Genomic DNA, 23,560 nt, shown 5'->3' on the forward strand with positions numbered 1-23,560 from the left:
TGTTCTGGGTCTCCATTTCCTCATTTATAAATGAAAGGATTAGGTCTAAGGATTTCTACTGCTAGTTGCAACTCTAAAATGCCATGGTTGTAGAAAGGGAAACTCCTTCTGCCTACAACACAAGGTGCTTTGTCCCTTCAGCTTCTCCCTCACTCCTTGAGGCAGATGTTGGGGCTCTGCCAGAACTGGCTCCAAATTCAGGACCTGTCACTTACTGCTGATTTACTTTCCCCTGGAAAGTTAACTGACACCTCTCAGTTTCTGTTTCCTTGTCTGCATTTCCCTTGATCATCTGGATATCAAATCCTGTGTCCAAAAGGGAAGTTAACTAGCCAGGCTGTACTAAACGCCTTTTGAAGTAGAATTATTTGGTTCACTCATCCCTTTGAGAGTTGGAAATGACACGAATGAAATATTGGACCATTGAGAGCTTTCCTCTTTCTAAGGTTTAAACTACTTTCTGTAGTCACCCAAACAACATCTCAATCCTTTCACTTGTGAAGACATCACTAACCAGCTCTACCAGGGCAAAAGGGACTCTTAGTTACTAGGAGGCCCAATCAAGAGTGGATATGGTGGAAGAGCTGGGATTAGGGCTCCCAGGAATGGTAGGCTTGAGGGGAGGTATGTGACAGCAGACATCCCTTTAAGGAAGTCTGGGACCCCATCTCTGGTGTCCATCAAACTGCCTGGGTTGGGCTACAGAGATTCTGGAAACTGAGCCTGAGTGAGTCCTATCAGTGACTAAGGGGACTCTGGGACTCAACTCTAGTGGGGAGCTAAGGTCTTTGTCTTGTGTCAGTGTGTGTGCGGGCAGACAAAGAAGGGCCAGGCCCAAGATCAGGAAACTGTCAGGTGAGATGGAAGCGATTCTGTTGGAACTAGAAGTCAGGCTTCCTGGAAAGTCAGTGGGAAACTGAGGATAAAACAAGATTAGTAGTAACAGGTGGATCTACAAGCAGCATGTGCAGAGCTGTGAAGATTAGAGCAGTGAGGCTGACATTCATGGAAAATAGAACTCACATTCTCCACAGCAGATGCCGTTTGCCATCTGCCTTTTATTTATATTTTTTTGAATTTTACTGTGGCAAAAACACTTAACCTTAGATCTACCCTCTTAACAGATTTTTAAGTGTCTGATACAGTGTTGTTATCTACAGGCACAGTGTTGTACAGCAGATCTTTAGAATTTATTCACCCTGGGTAACTGAAATTTTATACCCATTGATTAGCAACTCTGCATTTTCCCCTCCCTGAAGCCCCTGGAAACCACCATTCTATTCTTTGCTTCTGTGAGTTGACTCTGTCAGATGCCTCATGCGAGTGGAATCATGCAGTATTTCTTTTTCTGTGATGGACTTATTTCACTTAATGTCTGCAAGGTTCTTCTGTGTGGTTGCATATTGTAGGATTTCCGTCTTTTTTAAGGCTGATTAAAGTTCCGTTGTACGTGTGTGTGTATATATATTCACACAAACAAACCACCTAAAAAAGTCCATTTATCTCTTCATGGACATTTAGTTTGTCTCCACATCTTGGCTACTGTGAATAGTGCTGCATTCAGCATGAGTGTTAATATCTTTTTGGGATCCTGATCTCAGTTCTTTTGAATAAATACCCAGAAGTGGGATTGCTGGATCATATGGTAGTTATATTTTTAATTATTTGAGGAACCTCCATGCTGTTTTTCATAGTGGCTGCACTATTTTGCATTCTCACCAACCATGTACAAGGGTTGTAATTTCTTCCGATCATTACCAACACTTGTCTTTTGGGTTTTTTTCATAACAGCCATCTAACAGGTGCAAGGTGATATCTCATGTAGTTTTGATTTGCATTTCCCTGATGTTTAGTGCCATTTATCATGTTTCCTTATACCTGTTGGCCATTTGTATGTCTTCTCTGGAAAAACATCTGTTCAAGTCCTTAGCCCATTTTTTAAATTAGGTTATAAGTTTTTTTTCTATTGAGCTGTAGGAGTTGATATATTTTAGAAATTAACTCTTTATCAGATATATGGTTTGCAAATATTTTCTCCCATTCCATATTTTGCTTTTTCACTCTCTTGATGGTTTCCTTTGCTGTGCAGAAGCTTTTTAGTTTGTTATAGTCCCACTAATCTAATTTGCTTTTGTTGCCTGTGCTTTTGAATCATATCTGTGAATCATTACTAAGACCAATGTCATGAAGCATTCCCCCTATGTTTTCTTCTAAGAGTTTTACAGTTTCAGGTCTTACATCTGAGTCTTTAATTCATTTTGAGTTGGTGTTTGTTTATGGTGTATGATAAGGGTCTGGTCTCACTCTTTTGCTTGTGGACGTCTGCTTTTCCCAGAACCGTTTGTTGAAGACATTATTCTTTCCTCATTTTGTATTCTTGACATCCTTGTTGAAGATCAGGTGACCATATATATGCTGGTTTATTTCTGGGCTCTCTATTCTGTTCTATTGGTGTATATGTCTATCTTTATGCTGGCACCATACTGTTTTAATTACTGTAGTTTTGTAATATATTTTGAAATCAGGAAATGCGATGCCTCTAGCTTTGTTCTTCTTTCTCAAGACTGTTTTGACTATTCAGGTACTTTTGTGGTTCCACAAGAAGTTTAGGATTGTTTTTTCTTTTTTTGTAAAAGACGCCATGGGGATTTTGATAGATATTGCATTGAATCTATAGATCTCTTTGGGTAGTAGGGACTTTTTAACAATATTAAGCCTTCTAATCCATGATGTCTTTCCATTTGTGTATGTCTTCTTTAATTTCTTTCATCAAAGTTTTATAGTGTTCAGAGTACAAAATCTTTCACTTCTTTAGTTAAGTTTATTCCTAAGTGTTTTATTCTTTTTGCTGTTATTGTAAATGGGATTGTTTTCCTAATTTCCTTTTCACAGTTCTTTGTTAGTTTATAGAAGCACAACTGATTTTTGTACGCTGATTTTGTACCCTGCAACTTTAATGAATTCCTCTATTAGTTCTAACAGTTTTGTGTGTGAAGTCTTTAAGTTTTCTATATATAATATCATATCATCTGCAAATAGGGACAATTTTGCTTCTTCCTTTGTGATTTGTATGAGTTTTTATTTTTCTTGCTAATTGTTCTGGCTAGGACATCCTATACTATATTAAAAAGATGTGGTGAGAGTGGGCATCCTTGCCTTCTTCTGAATATTAGTGGAAAAGCTCTCAGTTTTTCATTGTTGAGTATGCTGTTAGATGTGGGCTTTCCTCATATAGCTTTTATTATGTTGAGGTAATTTCCCCCTATTCCAAGTTTGTTGAGAGTTGTTATCATGAAACGGTTTTGTATTTTATCGAACAATTTTTCTACATCTATTGGGATGATCATGTGATTTTTATCCTGTATTCTGTTGATGTGGTGTATTGTATCAATTGATTTTCATATGTTGAATCATCCTTGCATCCCAGGTATAAATCCCAATTGGTCATGATGTAGGATTCTTTTAATGAGCTGGTGAATCCAGTTTGCTAGTATTTTGTTGAAGATTTTTGCATCTATGTTCATCAGGGGTATTGGCTTGTAGTTTTCTTTTCTTGTGCTGTCTTTGTCTGGCTTTGGTATCAGGGTAATGCTGATCTTGTAAAATGATTTTGGAAGTGTTCCCTTCTCTTCAATTTTCTGGAAGAGTTTAGAATGATTGACATTAATTCTTCTTTAAATGTTTGGTAGAATTCACGAGTGAAGCCGTCTGGATCTGGGCTTTTCTTTGTTGGAAGATTTTTGATTACTGATTCAACTTCCTTACTAGTTATAGGTCTGTTCAGACTTTCTGTTTCTTCATGATTCAGTTTTGGTAGGTTGTACATCTCTGGGAATTTATCCATTTCTTCTAGGTTATCCAGTTTGTTAGCTATAACTGTTCATAGTAGTCTCATAATGGTTTTTATTTCTGTGGAATTGGTTGCAATGTCTTCTCTTTCATTTCCGATTTTATTGATTTGAGTCTTCTCTCTTTTTTTCTCAGTTAGTCTAGCTAAAGCTTTGTCAATTTTGTTTATCTTTTTAAAACACCAACTTTAATTTTGTTGATTTTTAAAATTGTCTTTCTATTCTCTGTTTCATTTATTTCTGCTATAATCTTCATTGTTTCCTTTCTTCTGCTAACTTTGGGTTTCATTTGTTGTCTTTCTAGATGCTTGAGGTGTAAAGTTAGGTTGTCTGTTTGAAATTTCTTCTTTATCAGTGTAGATGTTGATCACTATAAACTTCTCTCCTAGTACTGCGCTTGCTGCGTCTGTGCGTTCTTCAGCTGTTTCACCTACTCATCCATTTAGTCTTCTGCATCTTCTTATAGTTCATAGTTACCTTAGAAATACATTTATTGGATTCATATTTTCATATCTTTTTAGTTGGTACTTTCTTTTCTAAAAACACGATTTTTTAAGGAGTAAAATATGTAAATGGTAAACATTTTAAAACAACATTAACGGGTATATAATAAAAAAAATCCTGATCTTTCTGGGTTTTTCTGCAGAAGCAGCTACCCTTATTGGTTTAAAGTGTCCTTCCAGAATTATTCCTTTCAGTCATAATTTAGATTACTAAAACCTGGAAGAAACAATGGTAGAAGATCTTGCTTTCGGGGAGCTGTTCTACTATGGCTCTGGTTCAGACGGTTGATCCGACATGGCAGCCTGAGTCCGTGGATAGGCAGCAGGTGTGTCCTGTGTAGGACATCCTTACTAGGGAGGTGTGATGTTTTCACAACACTGGGAGCTCAGTATTTTCTTTTATACCCTGTGCCTTTAGGCATTTAAGAATTTGCGTAAGCCATGTTTCAAGGAAATAAAAACAGAAACTGACTTTATATCTCTGTTTCTTGTATGATTTTTTCCCTACTTAAATTCCTTTAATTATATAAGTGGGACGGATGTCATTTTTATTATCTTATATAACTTCTTAACAATATTAAATGTGTCTTTCCCTGATTGAGGACATGGTTTAATTTTGGCGATATTGACTACAAAAGAAAAGAAAAAAGCTTATGTTAGTCTTTCATTTTACCTATGATTCAAGCCCTAGAGCAGTCCACAAACTGAAGGACGTCAGAACCACTTGGGGTGCTTGTTAGACATGTCGTTAGACATGAGCTCCCTTTCTTCCACCTTCCACCCACCTCCACCCCCAACCCCAGCAGAGTCCTGTTTAGTAGACTTGATATGGGGCCAAGAAGATTCTGAAGGAGGAAATTCCTGGATCATATTGGGAACACTGAAGTAGAGACTGGGAAGGAGACCAGCTCCAAGCCTGTTTGAGAAGACATTCGTTATGTCAAGCTGCACAGTGTGTCCTTTTCTGAACAACAATCACTTTCCGTTTTTTTTTTAAATGTGGATCTAATCTATAATGGTGAAGCTTCTTTCAGAATTAGAGTTAACATGATTTTGGAGTGGGAAATGTCTCGTATTTCACTGCTGCAGTGGAAATGTCAGTGTGTTCTTGTGATTTAGCTCACTCCGCCCCTAAAAACTCACATTCCTTGGAATGGAGGAGTTCTAGGTGCCAGAATTTCCACCTCTTTCCATCTTCAATCCATTCGGTAGATTTCTATTTCTCTGGGAAACTTTCCCGTTCAGATTTTTAGTTATCTGACAAACTTCTGAGGAAGTAACCCCTTAATTTCCCACTCTACTTTGTTGCAGAAACATGTGGAATTCATTCAAAATACCTGAGACCTGTCTATCCAACCAAAACCTTCCCTAATCACTACACTATTGTCACGGTAAGTGCTTGACCCAGCGGAAGACTGAGGCCCAGGCAGGCGACTGACCCCACCAGAGGTGCCCAGGCAGCCACGGCCATGCCCCAGGCTCACATTCACAAGCGCATGTGGTGACAGTTTGAGGCTTACTTCGGGCTGGGCAGGAGCGTGTAGGTGTGAGGCCGATCCAGGTCTGTGTGGAGTTAATGACAAGGGAGTGTCCCAGCGTTAGGCTAATGCACTGTGTGTGAGGCCAGGTGGCCTCTTGGATGTGACAAATACCATTTTCCTCTGATCTTTTGATTTGCCTCCACTCATTTGAAAGTCTGCTGGGAAGGGCAGGCTATGCATGAGGACAGCCTCTTTGATGTGGGGAATTTCTTCCTTTCTTAGTCTTTTTGTTCTATGTAACTTGATAAAGGATTCTGTTTCACCAATGAATTGATGCTGCTTATGTCTCTTTAGATAAAGCAAGTAAATTCTCCTTGATGTAGAAAAAGACAAAAGTGAAACAACTGAAATGAACTCAAAGGAAAATTTTGTTAACACATAGATTTAGAACACAACTTAAGGAAGCCTCTGCCAAGGCCTTTATTGAGTCTTTACCACTTTGCATTTAGTCTTTCATTACTGTCAAGCAGTAACTATAACTTATTGAAATTTTAACCGTAGTAAATATGTATGTATAGATGTATATATGTGTATGTATATTATATGTATGTATGTGTGTATGTATATGTGTGTATATATATATACACATATATATACACACAAATATATGTACATATTTGCAGATTATATATTTGCAGATTTACCAACTCATTAAAATTCATTTGTAACCCCAAAATCAATACTTACGACCTATTCATAGTCATTTGTGGACATTCACAGAGCGGCAAAAAATTCGAGTTGCCCAGCTTGTATGTTCCCAGCTGGGGTCTAACAAGGTGACACTCTGCCTTCTTGCTTTAGCTCTCACACTGTAAACAAATGTTGCTTTCATAGGGTGTTGTCTGTTTAGTGCCATGTTTCTCACATGTTCGTTTTATTGGTGGTTTTGCTCTTTAAAACGGCCCTCTAGCATAGCGCTGACGTGCTGTCCAGTGTTCCTGTGAGCAGGAGGCTGTGATGTGCGTACAGAGGAAACGCGTGCACTAGATAAGCTCCATTCAGGCCTGAGTCATTGTGAACCAACAATGTCTCCTAAATAAGGGACCTTTAAACAGAAATACTCGTAAAACAAGGTTGTGTATTGATCAGTACGCAGAAATGTGACCAGAGGCTCGCAGAAGCCCAGCCCTGTGTTCTCCCTTGGAGCAATGCTTCCATGTCCGCTGTTTAGCGTTGGCAGCAACCTTATAGAACATCACTGCAGCGGATAACAAGGATCGACTGTATACATACATCCGTATGACAATATGCATACATAATACATGTGCACATGTATGTATATATAAATAAGGGATTATGTGAGTGCTATTCATTTACTGTATGAGAGTAGATGTATTCGTATTAATATATATACTAATGTTCTGAAATAATAACCCTGAAATCCATCTAAAAGTAGTTACCACTGCATGAGATATCATAGGCATAGAGAATGTGTGGAATGATTGAGTGAATATTTGTGATTGGATTGAAGGAATGATTGGATTGAGGGATAAGTGGATGGGAGGGTGGAGATGGAGTCTTGGCAGCCTCCCTTTTAAAGTGCTGGAACACACTTGAACCCATTTAGCCAGGATATTTGATACTTAAGAGCTTCTATGTAGTAAATTTCTTGCTATTATTGCCAACATAACCAGTGGCTAATCATTATTGTAATATGGGTAATTTTAATTCACAAATAATTCTTAATCACACAAGAGGTATATTAACACCACCAACACAAACCGTCTGCCTAATATTGTTCATTTGCTGCTATAAACCATATATATATATGTATATTTGGGTTTAGATCCAGGAGTTTTATATTGAAAGATATATGACATCCTTCCAAGATATGAGTTATAGATCTTATGTTTCAATTTAAATAGGTGTTTTATTAATATTTTATCTTAAATCTTGTTTTGAAATGATCTTTTTAGGGCTTATATCCGGAATCACATGGCATCATTGACAATAATATGTATGATGTAAACCTCAATAAGAGTTTTTCACTTTCTTCAGTGGAGAAAAATGATCCAGCTTGGTGGCATGGACAACCAGTATGTAGCCTTCTACATGTGGCACCAAAGTAACTTCCATTTTCCAATGTGACAGCAGGTCACTCTTCTCTCTACAGTTTGAGTTTTACATTATCTTTCTAATTTCTAAGGGCTGTGGGTGGGAAAGCGTATCACTACTTATAGTAATAATTTGAATCTTGTAAACATTTATAGTTCATTTTAAACAGTTATTTTTTGAAACTTGTATGTTGTATTATAAACATATTAATCTGGAAGTTACTTGGAAAGATTATCTGTTAACTTTTTTCCTCATTCTTTACAAAGGAAAGAGAAACTATACAATTTTACCAATTTGAAAGAATGATTTTCCCTCTTACTACATTACTACATTTTTGATTTTGGGGTGGATTCCTGGATAGTTAACTGATACAAAGACAAATTTTCAATAATTTAAATAAATTTTAATAATTAAATAAATCTTGCAATTGTTAATATTGTTCAGTTTCTAATAAGTGGCACCATGTCTACCCAAACTGATTATTCTCTTGACTTCCATTTATCTTAAATTTTCTCTTCCTGTAGGTCTGGCTGACAGCAATGAATCAAGGTTTAAAAGCTGGCACCTACTTTTGGCCAGGATCAGACGTGGCTATAAATGGCTCCTTTCCTTCCTTATATATGGTTTACAACAGGTAGTGAAGCACTTGTAGATATTTCCCTGTCTATGCAGGAATGATTAGGATTTTTTCCGTCTTAATCTTGGTGGTAATTCTATTCTTCCGGTTTGGGGACCAAAAATCTTATAGTCATTATTGATTCCTCACTCTTGCATCCGTCATCCAGTCTGACAGTAAATGCTTGTGGCTCTAATTCAACATATGTGCAGCCTGAGAACTTTCTGTTACCTCCAGCATTAACACTCTGGTTTGGGGTGTCATCATCTTTTGCCTGTCTTCCTGGTGTCGCCTCTTTACACGACTCCCTGCTTCTGTTCTCATCCGCTATAAACAATTCTCAATCTACCAGCCAGATGGTTAATTAAAAAAACAACTCCAGCTATGACACTCTTTGGCACTAAAACTTCAATGGCCTCCTTTCACTCAGAGTAAAAGCCCACAAGGCCCTTCGTGGTCTGACCCTGACTGTGCCCCTGCCTGTCAGACCTCCTCTCCCACTCCTCCTCCCGGTGCTCACTCTGCTCCAGCCACGCTGACCTCCTTGGTGGCCTCCACACTCCAGGCTCGCTTCTGCTGTAGGGCCTTTGTGCGGGCTGCACCCTCTCACTCCAGGTATCCATCCACAGCCCACCGCCACCCCTCCTTCAGGCCATTGCTCAAAATTACCTTCTAAACGTTGTCTTAGCCTGATCACACTAAGATCTCAAATTCAAGGCCCCTTTCTCAGTGCCCCTTTCTCTGCTCTAGTCTCTCTCTTTTTTCTCACCTGTTAATGCTCTGTATAATTTATTTATGTGTTGGGTTTATTGTTTATTGTTTGTCTTCCTGCTAGTGAATGTAATCTCCAGAAAGGAAAATGCCTTGGGTTTGTTCCTGATAAATTCTGTTTAAAATGATCAAATAGTGACTGGCAATACATGCTCAACATACTTAAGTGCAAAAATGAATGAAATGAATAAAAATAAACAAATCGAAGGAATGGATAATAATTAATGGCCTCTTATTTTAGTTGGGGGAAAACTGAGGGAGGGAAGGATGAGAAGGAAAGAAAAAAACATAGATTAGTTTATGTGAAGCAAGTGGGTCTCTATATACTTTATATATTAAAGTAGGGAAAACAGGGACTCCTTTGAGTCATACTGAATCCATTTCAGTATTTTGTTCACATATGAACACAAAATGAATATCTGAAAATATCAACCTGCCTTCCTGAGCAGGAATATAATGGAATTATTCTTGACTTGATTGATTTTTTTAAATTATTTGCCATTTTCAGTAGTGTCCCATATGAAGAGAGGATCTCTACATTGCTAACCTGGCTGGACCTGCCCAAAGCTGAAAGGTAATATCTAGTGTCAGAGAAGTGCTGGCACAGTGGGATATTTGCAGGTGTAAAATAAAATTATTTCTTTACTTTAAATGACCATTTTTGAAAAAAACTTGGCATTTCTTTTTAATGGGCAATGCTCAAGAATTATTTCTGAGAGCAGTTGACTTTTTGCTCTTGAGAGTGTGGTTGACATGATGGGACAAGAGAGATAGAGCAAGTACCAGAGAGCAGAGGCAACTACCACCACAAGATATGGACTGGGAGCAGGACCGAGGTGGATCTGACAGTCAGTCATGAGGACTGACTCAAGGAGCCAGGGGTGCCAGGGCAAGGCCATGGCAACAGGCTGGGTCAGGGCATCCTGAAAGAGAGTGCCAGGTCAACAGTGCATCTGAAACCAAACATTTAAAGGAAATTTAAAGGAGGGGCAGAACAGAATCAGCAAAAAGTCAGAAACCCAGAAATATGAAGTGCTGAGGCACATCAAGAGAAGTCTTACCAGTAAGAACAAGACATATTTTCATTACTGAGTCAGACCAATGCTCACATCCCAGAATGTCGTATTTAATCCCCATCAGGAGGCAATCCCCACTGGGGCAAGTGGAACCACTGGACCCAGATGAAGAGATGGAGGCCAGAGAAAGAGAGAAGGAAACAGCCACAAAGCTCTAGATCTACAAAATCCCCAATCCAACCTGTACGTTTATTTCAAACTGATGTCTTTCTCTGTTTCAATTTCATCCCTAGACCCGATTTTTATACCCTGTATGTGGAACAGCCTGATTCCGCAGGACATGAAAAAGGACCAGTCAGTGCCGCAGTAAGTATTTTGAAAACAAGTGTTACATCATCTAGCCCTAACCCACAAAAGAAAATGATGTTCTATAATTCCCAATGAATACAAATGTATTTGATAAAGTAGTTAAGTCTAAAAAGGAATATCTGCCTTATTACCCACATTTTGACCCATTTTATAAACAATTATTGACTACGTACTTTGATGTAGTGCTGTTATTTATACAATGATCACATCAAGGCTAGATACTGCATGGGCCAAATTAACATGTTAGTGCAGCCCATTGCAAGCAGGGTCCCCTGCAAGTGCATGGTGGAATACCCAGCTGTCTGTTCGTACAGTTTCATTTATAAGCGCCTTGTAATTGAACTTAAGACATTATTGCCTCAGGCAGAGTTATTCCCCTCCTGGGCCACCATTATAACTGAAGTAGACTTTTTAATATTAGTTTCTTCACTATATAAGCCATTTTGTTACACTTTTACTACAGAAATATAGTCCTTAAATATTACTTAAGAGAAAAAATGTCGTCTCTGTTCTAAAATCCACTGAAGCCTATTTTGTCTTCGATATGACGCAATGCTGCAAAGGTCCCCATGAATATGGCATTTGCCTACCCCATGGAAACTCACTTCACCATCGTCCTCAATGGGAATGCAAGCATATTTATTCTGGGAGCACGACTTTGCAGTTTATCAGAAATGCCCTTCTTCTTCTTTCCCTTTAAGCCCAAATGCTTCTTAATGAAAGGCCCTGCTCAAGTCTGACCACTTTAACTCTTTAGACTCCTTTGTATTCCAACACCACGCACTGCATCACAGGATTCAACACTTAATCAGGTTATTCTAAAGGTGAACGGCTTAGGAAATATCTGAAGCATAGTCCCCATTTCTTGTTTTCTCTTTCGATTGTTATCTGTATTTGATATGATTAATTCCTTGAGAGGGGACTCTACAGTCTGCATTTGTCTGAACTGTACAGCTGACAGGATTAGGCACGATATCTTTTTCTTCTGTTCAGTGCTCCAGGTTAGCACCCAGATAAATTTTAAGTATAATTTTGAAAAGTGCTGCAAAGGAAAAAAGCAGGGTGCCCTGAGAGGTCTTGGAGGAGGTCCTAACCTAGTGTGGGGCTGGTTAGAAAGTTCTCCTCTGAATAACAAAAAGGAAGAAAGATCACCAATGACCCGATTGAGGGAGGAGTTGAGCACGTTAGAGGAACACAGAAAATGAACAAATGGACAGATGGCGAGATACATGGACAGCAAGATAGTGGTAAGAATAAGAATAGCAGCTAACCCTTGCTGCGTGCTACTCAGTGTCAGGTACTGTTCGAATTGCTAGATGAGTACTATCTCCCCCCAGTGTCTGGAGCATTGTGATCCCAGGGAGAGGGCTCAGAGGATGTCTAGAGAAGGAGGCAGGCACCAAATCATGCGGGTCCTTATGGGCCATACAAAGTGCAATGGGAAGCATTGAGGCATTTTGATCAGGGCAGTGACATGATCAGATCTGTGTGTATTTACAGATCACTTATATTGTGCAGAAGAATGGGTTGGAAGGAGCAAAAGAAAATGGGGATAGACAAGTTAGCTTTTGCAGCATTCCAGAAAAGAGATTGTAGTGACTTGGACTGGGGTAGTGGCAACCATCATGGATGGAAGAAGGTGCATTTGAGCTTCATTCAGGAGGTGGTCTTGCCATGATGTGGTGTGAGACGGGTGACCGGGTATGGATCATTCCAGGTTTCCACCAGAAGCAGGCAGGTGGTTCCACTTAGGTTAATAAGACCTCTGAAGGGAGATAAGCTTGGGGGAGAAGATCATGTGATTGATGTGCCTGTGACATGAAGATATCCAGAAGGCCATCGAATATGGATTGAAAGCTCAAAGTGGGTGAAGGTCAGACAGCTTGGCAGCATGTCGATGGTGCATGAAAGGGGAGATGAGCTGATGAGAGAGTGGATAGTGGAAACAGAAGAGGGCTTCAGACCAGCCTCATTTGAAAGTTAAGAAGAGGCAAAATGATGGAGAAACTGGCGGGCTTCATGCTTCATTGTTGTTGTTAACAACAGAGTTGTTATGACATAATTAGTTAATTATGTCAGAGTTAATATAACATAATTTAAAAGTAAAAAGGCTATTTTAGTTTATTTTGACTCATTTACTATGTTGAAAGCTTATTAACTTGTTCTAGAGTTTTCAGTTATCAACACTTTTCTTATTCTTGCTCTACAAGCCCCTTAAGGCCTACTGTTAACAGTTTCTGGTGCTTCTAATATTGTATTAGGCATTTCTAGGGGCAAAGAAGATGAGGCCTTTACTGCCAGAAAGTATGTTGAAAGGGCCAATAATGAGTTAATGTACAACTTTTTTTTAAAAGAAATCTTTGAAAATTTGATCGCTTAAACAGCGTTTAAACGGGAAGGTTATTATGGGCTGCTGTAGCCAGAGAAGGCTTTATGAAGTGGGGATTTAGAGGGTGGGAGGATATGGATGGGCAGGAGGGGATGGGAGAGGCGTTTGAAGTGGGGTGAAACCAGCAACTTCTCCATAGCAGATGTGTTCCACTGAGTCTCTAGTACTGAAGTTGAAGTAGGCACAGGATGTCCTGACTGGTCTTGAGTAACTTTAAATAATGGTCTAATACTTTAATAAGAGTCAGCTGTGATTGATTATTGAAAAACCAGTTATTACATCTCAGATGGAGTGAAAGGTTGGGAAGAAGAATTCACTTCTGAAAAGAAGATTGAAATTCAGAACAGACTGATTTAAGTGTTGGTGCTGCTCATGTCCGTGGTGGGAGGATTTCCCAGCCCTGAGGAACTCCACTTTTGGGGAAGCAAGAGGAGGTAAAACCAGAGAGGCAGGAGGTTGGGCCTTTTGAAAAGCAGATATGTCAGTGCTGCATAGAGCTTCTGGGTAGCAGGTTCCTCTGCAACCTTGAATTCCATTTTACAAAAAGGGGCTTCTGGATCGAAAGAACAAGTGTTCATTGAAGGTCTTCCCAGTTAATTCGTTATCCCAGGATTGATTTTACTGCTTCCACAGTGCCCACTGTGAAAGCGAATGATCATGATTCCAAGGGAAAGGGGCCACGTTTTCTACCCAAACTTGGTTTCCCCCACAGCTGCAAACATTTCTATCCCTGGTAATGAACTTATCCAAAAAACTGCTCACTCCTTGCCCATTAAGGGGATTTCTTGATCCTTTGCTTCATCTGGGCCAGAGTTGGGGGCTGGTGCCCAGTCACTTCACATTCCTAAATGTGCCATCTAGAGAGTGTGGGCTTTGTGTGCTTAGGAAGCGTGTGATGAGTTCGGTTGCGTGGTCTTTCCTTGCAGGAGCTCATGCTCTCCTGGGGAGGCGGACACCCACACAGACGGTTTCCAAAGTGGGGAGAGTCCAGTGGTAGCAGAACGCCAGGGTGCTGGGAGAGGCCAGAGGAGGGGCTCTTTGTGCAGTTGGGAGGAGTTATGTGACAGGGGACATAACTATGTCCTGATGACAGGTGGGAACTGTGACTCTCACTGGCATACCAGAGGGCATGGTCACCCTAAGGATGGGGGTCAGGAAAGCATGCTGGAGTTGACAGATTTGGCAGTAGATAGAGATGTTTGAGTTCAAGTCCTGCTCTGTCCTTTATTAACTGTGGGGCCGAGAACACGTTACCGAACTTAAACCTCAAGTTTCCTGCTCTCTACGACTAGAAGTCTGGCAGCACCGTCCACGAATGTTTGCTGTGAGGATTTTGTGAGAGAACAACCTAAAGCTCTTAACGGTAATTGGCTTGAGAAATTCTCGCTCAAAAAAAGGCAATCGTTATAACAGGACTACAGGACGTTAAAGTTTTTTTCCCAATCGTACTGCTATTAGACTTTCTTATTCACTGAAAATAATAATGAAAATTATGTCAGTAAAAGGTATTCACTTGAACCCTGTCAGTTCAATGTGCTATATTGATAAAGTGTAGAAAAATTTAAAAACACAAAAGAATGTAAACAATAAAAATGAATTCCAATTCACCATTCAGAGACAACCACTGTTAATATGTTTTTGACATATTTCCTGTTCATTTTCTGTGCATGTGCCTTTACTAAGAAATGGTAAATACCTTTTAAAACAAAGTAAGGCTTCTGCAATGTCTATGATTGCTTCTATAGTTTGGTTTTAATTTTTTATGTTTGGCATTGTATTGTGAGCATTTTCCTATGCCATGTTCTTTACAAAATATTTTTGAAGGGCTGTTGAGTATGCTTTCTTAAGAATGTGGAATAATTTATGCTTTTTTTGTATTTAAATGATGAATAAATATTGTGATGAACATCCTTGTTTGTAAATCTCCATTTGTATTCTAAGTGTTACTTAGGGCAAATGCCCAGAAGTAGAATTATTAGGTTCCAGGGTCTGCCCCTTTTTAACTCTCTGGTTACACATTGTCACATGAGCCTCCAGACCATGGGCAACCATTTAAGCTCCTATAGAACAGTCTGTGACCCCACTCCCCAACACTGGTCATTATCATGAAAACCTTTGCGGTTGAATAATGTTTGCTGACTATGAACATTTTTCTCAGATATTTATGGCCTAGTAGTCTATCTTCCTTTGTAGAGAACATGGTTTAATTTTTTCATTTGTAGAAATTTAGGGAATTGGTATTTGGTGAATGTAGTAGTGTGGGTGCTGGACTCTGATGTCTTATTTCAAAGCCCAACAATTCAGGGAAAGAAACGTGTTTAATTTTTACTCTATTAGATAATGATTTGCTTAATTAAACTGTAATTCATGGAGACAATCTGAACTCCAGTTTCTTTTTTCCTTAGGTAATTCAAGCATTGCAGTTGGTAGATAACGCTTTAGGAATGTTGATGGAAGGCCTGAAGCAGCGGAATTTAGACAATTGTGTCAATATAATCCTTGTGGCTGACCATGGTATGCCTTTTTTTACATCATATTTTAGCGTTGATTCCATCTTATCACTTCAGGGAGCAGACATTAATAATAATGCTATTTTAAATTCTGTACTTCTGCACCTAGAAGCTCTTGGATAAGCAAAGAATAAATTTAGTTGTGGGTTGTGATAAATAGAGGACTAAAATTAAAATTTCTAGTTCAATTATTCTAACATCCATTCATACACTTAATTTTCTGTAAAAATGGGCTTAGTAGTACTGAACAGGGATGTGATTGGGTTGTTATTCAATCATAACAAGGGCTTTTGGGCGATATTTTCAGCGGTGTTTCACTCACATGGATTGGCTGCAGTTTACTATATTCCGTGGTTTTACCATGTCCTGTGTATTATTTTTTAAATTTTTTTTCAAAAAGAATTTTTATCTTGTATCATGGTTTGAGATAAGAATGGGTTGTTTTTGTTTGTTTAATAAGTCATCCAAAAATAGTAATGGCCTAGGAATGCCAGTGAGAAGAATTTTTCCAAAATGTGAATCTTTCTCAGTATATTTTTCTCAGTTATAGTTACATAGAGTGTATTTTATTTTAATGTTTAATTGGTACTACTGTCTATGCCCTCCTCTTTGATTCTTCTTTTCTTTTCTTTTCTTTTTCTTTTTCTTTTTTTTGAGGAAGATTAGCCCTGAGCTAACTGCTGCCAATCCTCTTCTTTTTGCTGAGGAAGGCTGGCCCTGAGCTAACATCCATGCCCATCTTCCTCTACTTTATATTGGAGACACCTACCACAGCATGGCTTGCCAAGCGGTGCCATGTCCGCACCTGGGATCTGAACCGGCAGACCCTGGGCCACAGAAGCGCAGAATGTGCGCACTTAACCACGGCGCCACCGGACTGGCCCCATCTTTTCTTTTTCTCTTTTGGGGTCAATATTTTTTAACCTGCTACTGAGTAATTATCTAGAGTAATGATTTATCTTAAATTATTTTAGTCACAAATCAGTGTTGAACTATGTGCTTTTTTTCCAATTATTTCATTGAGGTCATATTGTTTTATAACATTGTGTAATTTCAGGTGTACATTATTATATATCAGTTTCTGTATAGACTACATCGTGCTCACCACCAATAGTCTAATTTTTATCCGTCAACATATATATGTGCCCCTTTGTCCCTTTCACCCACCTCCAGCCCCCTTGCCCTCTGGTAACCACTACTCTGTTCTCCTTATCCATGTGTTTGTTTATCTTCTATATATGAGTGAAATCATAAGGTGTTTATCTTTCTCTGTTTGGCTTATTTTGCTTAAGAAAATACCCTCAAGGTCTCAAGGTCCATGTTGTTGCAAATAGGATGATTTCCTCTTTTTTGTGGCTGAGTAGTATTCCATTGTATGTATATACCACATCTTCTTTATCTATTCATCAGTTCATGGGCGCTTTGGTTGCTTCCACATCTTGGCTATTGTGAATAATGCTGCAGTGAACATAGGGGTGCATAAGTCTCTTTGAATTGTTGATTTCAAGTTCTTAGATAAATACCTAGTAGTGGGATAGCTGGATCATATAGTATTTCTATTTTTAATTTTTTGAGAAATCTCCATGGTGTTTTCCACAGTGGCTGCATCAGTTTGCAATCCCACCAGCAGTGTAGAAGGGTTCCTGTCTCTACAACCTCTCCAAAATTTGTTATTTTTTTGTCTTGGTGATTATAGCCCTTCTAATAGATGTAAGGTAATATTTTAGTTTTTGTTTACATTTCCCTAATAATTAGTGATGTTGAACATGTTTTCATTTGCCTGTTGCTCATCTGTATATCTTCTTTGGAAAAATGTCTGTTGATCTCCTCTGCCCATTTTTTTGATCAGGTTATTTGTTTTTTTGTTGTTGCTGAGTTGTATGAGTTCTTTATATATTTTGGCTATTAACCCTTTGTCAGACATATGATTTGTAAATATTTTCTCCCAGTTGGTGGGTTGTTTTTTTTGTTTTGTTCATGGTTTCCTTTGCCTTGCAGAAGCTCTTTAGTCTGATCTAATCCCATTTGTTTATTTTTTCTTTTGTTTCCCGTGCCCAAGTAGACATGGCATTCAAAAAGATGCTGCTAAGACTGATGTCGAAGAGTGTACTACCTATATTTTCTTCAAGGAGTTTTATGGTTTCAGGTCTTACATTCAAGTCTTTATTCCATTTTGAGTTAATTTTTGTGTGTGGTGTAAGATAATTGTCTACTTTCGTCCTTTTGCATGTTGCTGTCCAGTTCTCCCAACACATTTATTGAAGAGACTTTCTTTTCTCTACTGTATGTTCTTGGCTCCTTTGTTGAAGATTAGATGTGTGGTTGTATTTCTGGGTTTTCAATTCTGTTTCATTGATCTGTGACATAAAGTGTCTTCAATTTGACATGATCAAAGACAACCAGTTGCTACCATCTATATACATTCAGGGAATAATTTCTTTTCCAGGAATGGATCAGACTTATTGTGACAAAGTGGAATATATGACTGATTATTTTCCCCAAATAAACTTCTACATGTATGAAGGGCCTGCCCCCCGCATCAGGGCTTATAATGTGCCTCAAGACTTTTATAGCTGTAAGTATGAAGATGCCCATATGGAACAAAAAGGTAAACCTTAAAGTAAGTAACCATGGCCCCCGATTCTGAGGAGGTGGGGATTACCAGGCCACTCTTCTGACTTCTTGGGAAGACCACACAGAAGCAAGTGAGAAATTCCCTTGTGTGAGGTTAGTCAGTCTGTAAAGTCTTCGGGAGGAGCTAATGTTGTTGGGTACAAATACATTCCTTCCATTCTTAAATGCTGAAATAATTTTTTATTTAATTTTACCAGATCATAATCATTAATAAATTAATGTGTCAGATTCCCCTGTGTGTTCACATTTGTTGCAGTTATCCAGTATCATTGTAATGTGATTTATTTTTTTCCTTTGAAACAGTTAATTCTGAAGAAATTGTTAGAAACCTCAGTGTAAGTATACAGCCTCCTAATGAATCTCTTTAAGTTAATGTAATGTCCTTAATCTGGTTTCAGGAAATTTGTATTCTATATTTCTGAGTCCAGGCCACTTGTAATTTATGTTTTAAACCCTCCCTCAACCTTGTCTTATGTGCGTATCAGTTACTTTCTTCTCAGTTGTTTCCCTTTGGCTTTGGCACCGTCACAGGAAATCGGTTTAGGGTAACAGTGGCGCTGACGCCTGGTTTTCCTTGAATGGGCTGATGTTTCCTTCAAGTCTCAGGCAGCATCGCTTTTCATGTTTTCTTGTGGGGAATGACAGACTCTACACATCTTTTTGGATAGGTCAGAAAAACCATCTGCTTTCCCCCTAAGGATAACTGCAGCTGCTTTTGATTGGTTCCCATGTCCCAGGTTGTAAGTGAATGAGCAGGACAAATTCCGGATAGTTTAAAACAATCTGGACTTTCCAAGGTGGAGTTCACCACTCCTGGAGAGACCTGAAATATTCTTGTGTGGTAGTTTGACTAGTTCTCTATTTAAGGTATATTTACAAATACATATCTATGATATAGAATTCATGAGTTCACCACTTCTTGGCATGGGGCTTGGCTTATTTAAGGACAGTTGCCATGCAAGTATAGTGAAAATGATTAGGATGAAATGTGAACGACTGAAGATAAGGAAACACCGGCTAAGGAATGGTTACCAAACCTGAGATCCACTGCGAGTTTGAAGTGGGAATGACAGCTAGAGCAGAAATCCCCCAGGGTGTCAGTCCCTCCTTTTTCCTCTTACCCCGCCTAAGAGTCTGATCTTGAGTAAGCAGATAGACAAATGCCACCCCCTACTGGTGAAGGGTGTACATGCAGTGCGTTCACGCTGGTTGGGTGAGTAGTGAGCATTTTCAACATGTGGACTCTCAGTCTGCACATTACTATCCCTTTTTTCCGTCACCTCATGGTCCATACAGCTGAAGTCCTCTTGGTGGGATGAGGAAGGGCAAATCCCCAATAATCCGACTGGTGCAAGGAGATTGGATACCGCAGGCTCTGGAAATCCATTACATGGCATCCCATACATGGAGAGGGCCCGGAGCTCCAGGACCCCCAGAATGGACTACCATTTCATGAAGTAGTCTATTATTCCCGGGAAGATATTCCATGTGGTAGTACAATATTCCCAGTAATGCTGTTCTCTGGACCTGTGTTGAGCTCGTATTAGACAAACGTAACCACACACGAACTGGCAACTCTAAGTCCCACAACATGCTGGCTGCATGACCGACGACAGCATCGACTTTGTTCTTAGATAAAATGACCCAACTTTTATCTCAGTTCTTCCGTCTTCATCTCAAATGCAAATAACCCAGTACTTCTTCAGAGGTTGGCAGTGTGCCCCCAATTTTCTCTGGATTTACTCTGGCTACACAGATAGCTAGGAAACCATGACTCATCAAATGATCTGTGGTCCTTAAGGGCACATTCTAGTCCCTTGTGTCTTTGAGGAAGCTGCATACTCAGCAGCTGCCATCATGCGCTTGCCTGGAAGTTACCAAAATACTGGCTTAAGAAGGAAGTAATGATAAATGAAAAAGTGGAAAAACAAGAAGCCTGGAAAAAATACCAAAATAGGCAAGAAAAAACTGGCAGAAATATCTGTGCAATAAATACTTTTCTCTTTCCCCTTTTCATTCCATAACTCTCTTTACTCCCCTGTTTTCTATATTTCTTTTTAAATGATTTTTTTGGTTCAATTTCAGTGTCTCATTTTTCTTATATAAATTGAGCATGAGATAATAGTGACACAGATTTGAAATATTTGATGTGGGTCAAGTCTGCCCCAGCTAGAGAAGCCCAAGGTGACCTGGCCTGCATGCTGATCTATATGATCCAATGGATTTTATGGTGTGGATTAAGGCTGTGCCAGGGAGAGAAGCCCAGGGCATCCTTGCCTACATGCGGATCTATATGACCAGATTCGTATCTAAAGTTATATGACCACACAATAACCAGACCCCATCTGCACTGAAATCATTTAATGACTTTTTACATCATGTTTTCTTTTTCCAGTAAAAATAAGTCACGTACCCATGCCTTATAAATTTAGCCCTAACCCTCAACACATGGCAGCAGTAGCAGCTCTGACTGCCCATGGGTCCTGTCCCCATGCTATTCCATACTATTCTCTAAATAAAAGAGCACTACTGCCAGACCTTGAGAGTCCAAGAAATCTTTCTTTTGACTCCTCGGCTCACCGTCCCCGCATCACTATTTATGAGATTATTGAGGCTTAACCTAAATGAGAAAATGAGGAAGTAGAAAAAATTCATTTCCTCATATTTTTATCCATTTTTTTTCTCCTGTTTTTCAAAAGGTCATGCAGGAGACAAAGTTCCTTTGTAGTTCTGTTTCTCATTTTGTCACTTTTTTTACATGAATAAATGATAATATGATTTGCATTTTTACATAGTTTTAAAATATGCCATCTATTACAACAGTAATTACTAAAGAAACAAAGTTTCACTCCAGTTTGTGAGAAATCTATGAACTTTTTACAAATAGGGAGACTGTACTAGATTTCAAAAACTGTTGACTTGGAAATTAAGCAAATGTAGATTATTTAAAGGGTAAATTAAGTCAATTGTAATGGGATTTTTTGGTTCAGTTAGACTGATTTAAAAATTTTTTCTCATAACTACTATGGATTATATACTTTTTATATATAATTTAGACTCAAATGTTGTATTTGCCACTCTAAATCTAGACATATCTATTCTCTGTCAAAAAGGAGGAGAGATTTATGGAGCTTTAAACTATATACACAGAAATAAAAACTTAGAACATCAGACAGTATAGTTTACCTCATATATTTAATTGCAACCTGAATTTTATTGCAACAATAAAAGCACTATAGTTAGGGAATGCGGTGGCATTGATAATAGGTTTAATCTCCCTGTTTTGTTAGCCAAGCTTAAATCCTCTTACTTCTAAAAGGTGCTTAATAGATTGTCTTAGGAGATGAAATTGTTGAACTAGCTTGCATATTTTATGTGTCATGAAGAAATAATTTACCTATTTTTCAGTGCCGAAAACCTGATCAGCATTTCAAACCGTATTTGACTCCTGATTTGCCAAAACGATTACACTTTGCCAAAAATATCAGAATCGACAAAGTTCATCTTTTGGTGGATGAACAGTGGCTGGCCGTGAGGTTTGTGTGTCTATTTGCTTATCTCACAATACTTTTAACAACCGTCTTTGGTTATAAATTTTCTTACCTTTACTCTTCTACTACTATGATCATGGAAGTTTCCTGAGCATGGACATTCTCTTGAAATTTAAATCTCTCTAGCACTCCTGTATTTGAAATGACTGTTATTAGGTTGCCGATCTTAGCATCCTCATCTTCACAATTATCGATAAGAGTGAGGAGGAAGGCTGGCACTGTTGATCGACTGTTCCAGAGACCGTCCATACCAGCACATTCTTAACCCCCACTGAGGTCTCCTTTAGGCGGCAGACAGGACATAAAGATGATAACAGCTGCCTTCCAGGCTGGTAGTGACTGATTACATGGCTTTTTAATTAAGATGTTTGTTGTCTGTGTGGTTTTATAAAAGAGCACATTTATGATTATAAGGCCAACCTAACCAACTAGTTGTAACATTTATTTCATTTTTCTAGTTATAATTCTAATTCATGTTGATCATTGAGCATTTGCAAAATATAAGCATGTTTCGAGAAAATAAAAGCTATTCTGAATCACTCCATCCCAACATAACCAAGTAATTCACGGCATAATGCAATTTTGTTGATGCGTGCTCCATGTGTGCTGAGCCTGTTCCAGGCACTGGGGATTCAGACATGATTCCTGCCCTCCTGCTCAAATGGAGAAGACTGATAACAAGCCAGTAAACAAATAAGTACACACTTTCAGGTAGTTTAACGAATGGTGCCTATTTCTGAATTTCATTCCAGCATTTTTCCGTGTGATAGTGGTTATAAATGGAGTCAGGATCATGCTGTGTTTTCTGGCCTATCTTGTGTGTGTGCTGCGTCATGCCAAGGGGCTATGAGGACAATGGGAATACAGTGGCCGAGAGAGATGTAACAAAGAGGAGACGGAAGACAAGAGAGCTGAGCTCTACCATCAGTGTGTGCAGGACGAGAAAGTAGAGATTTGACAGAGCCTGTTTTTTAAGACATGTAACCAGGAACCCACGCTGTTGCTCTAGGGCGGAGGGTGTGCAGCCCACACCGGTCACTAGATGGCGGTGATCTCTCGTCTCAGGATTGGATTTGCCCAGCCTTTCCTGCTATGGCCCAGGACAGGTTCTCTGAAAGAAGATGAAAGTGTGAACAAAATTAAGCTTTACTAATATTAGGTATATAAGATTGTAAGTAATGTGTACATGCAATATATAAGTAAATGTGGGTAAGTTCTCCAAATATTTACTGTTAAGTGTGTGAGATTAAAGAAGTTAGGAGGCCACTGGCGCAAAATGCGAATGTGCCCATCCATCCAACAGCATGACTGATGGGTTATAGAAGGCGAGTCCAGCCACCAGAGTACCTCTGGGTACCACTCATTCACACTCAGTCTCAAATGATGAGCTGTGCGTTGAACAGCAGGCAGTGAGCTGTAAAAAGAGCAGCAGCCCGAGAGGTCAGGGCCTGGTACCCGGCCTGCCTTGTGGTGGGAATTTGGATAAATCCATATCTTGGGCTTCGTCTTCCTCATCTGTAACCCAAGGTGAGCCTGGTTTCTTATTCTCTTGCGCTTAGCATACGAAGTAAACTAACTAACCTCAGAGGAACGTTGGCTGCAGCCCTCCCCAGATCAACCCAGGAGTCTCAGCTGACCTCATCCCGGATCCTCTCGATCTCCAGTACTTACACCTGAGGCTCACGAGACCTACTTTCTAAGGGAAAGTTTGTTGTCCTCAGTAATGATGTTCAATGTTCGGTAACTAGACTAGATTT

The 23,560-nt window shown here is 39.2% G+C and overlaps 1 protein-coding gene across 7 annotated transcripts in view; it reads left to right on the top strand.

The window, feature by feature from the left end:
- ENPP3 (ectonucleotide pyrophosphatase/phosphodiesterase 3) overlaps positions 1-23,560 on the top strand; it is an 87,976-nt gene that overhangs the window by 33,216 nt on the left and 31,200 nt on the right. For all 7 annotated transcript variants that reach the window (XM_070223867.1, XM_070223866.1, XM_070223864.1 and 4 more), the window contains 9 exons: positions 5,663-5,742; positions 7,809-7,928; positions 8,472-8,581; positions 9,843-9,908; positions 10,644-10,716; positions 15,514-15,622; positions 18,065-18,193; positions 18,556-18,587; positions 21,661-21,788. In XM_070223867.1, the coding sequence (XP_070079968.1) occupies positions 5,663-5,742; positions 7,809-7,928; positions 8,472-8,581; positions 9,843-9,908; positions 10,644-10,716; positions 15,514-15,622; positions 18,065-18,193; positions 18,556-18,587; positions 21,661-21,788 (847 nt within the window). The remainder of the gene's footprint in view (positions 1-5,662; positions 5,743-7,808; positions 7,929-8,471; positions 8,582-9,842; positions 9,909-10,643; positions 10,717-15,513; positions 15,623-18,064; positions 18,194-18,555; positions 18,588-21,660; positions 21,789-23,560) is intronic.

This window comes from Equus caballus, chromosome 10 (assembly GCF_041296265.1).
Source record: "Equus caballus isolate H_3958 breed thoroughbred chromosome 10, TB-T2T, whole genome shotgun sequence".
NCBI lineage: Eukaryota > Metazoa > Chordata > Mammalia > Perissodactyla > Equidae > Equus > Equus caballus.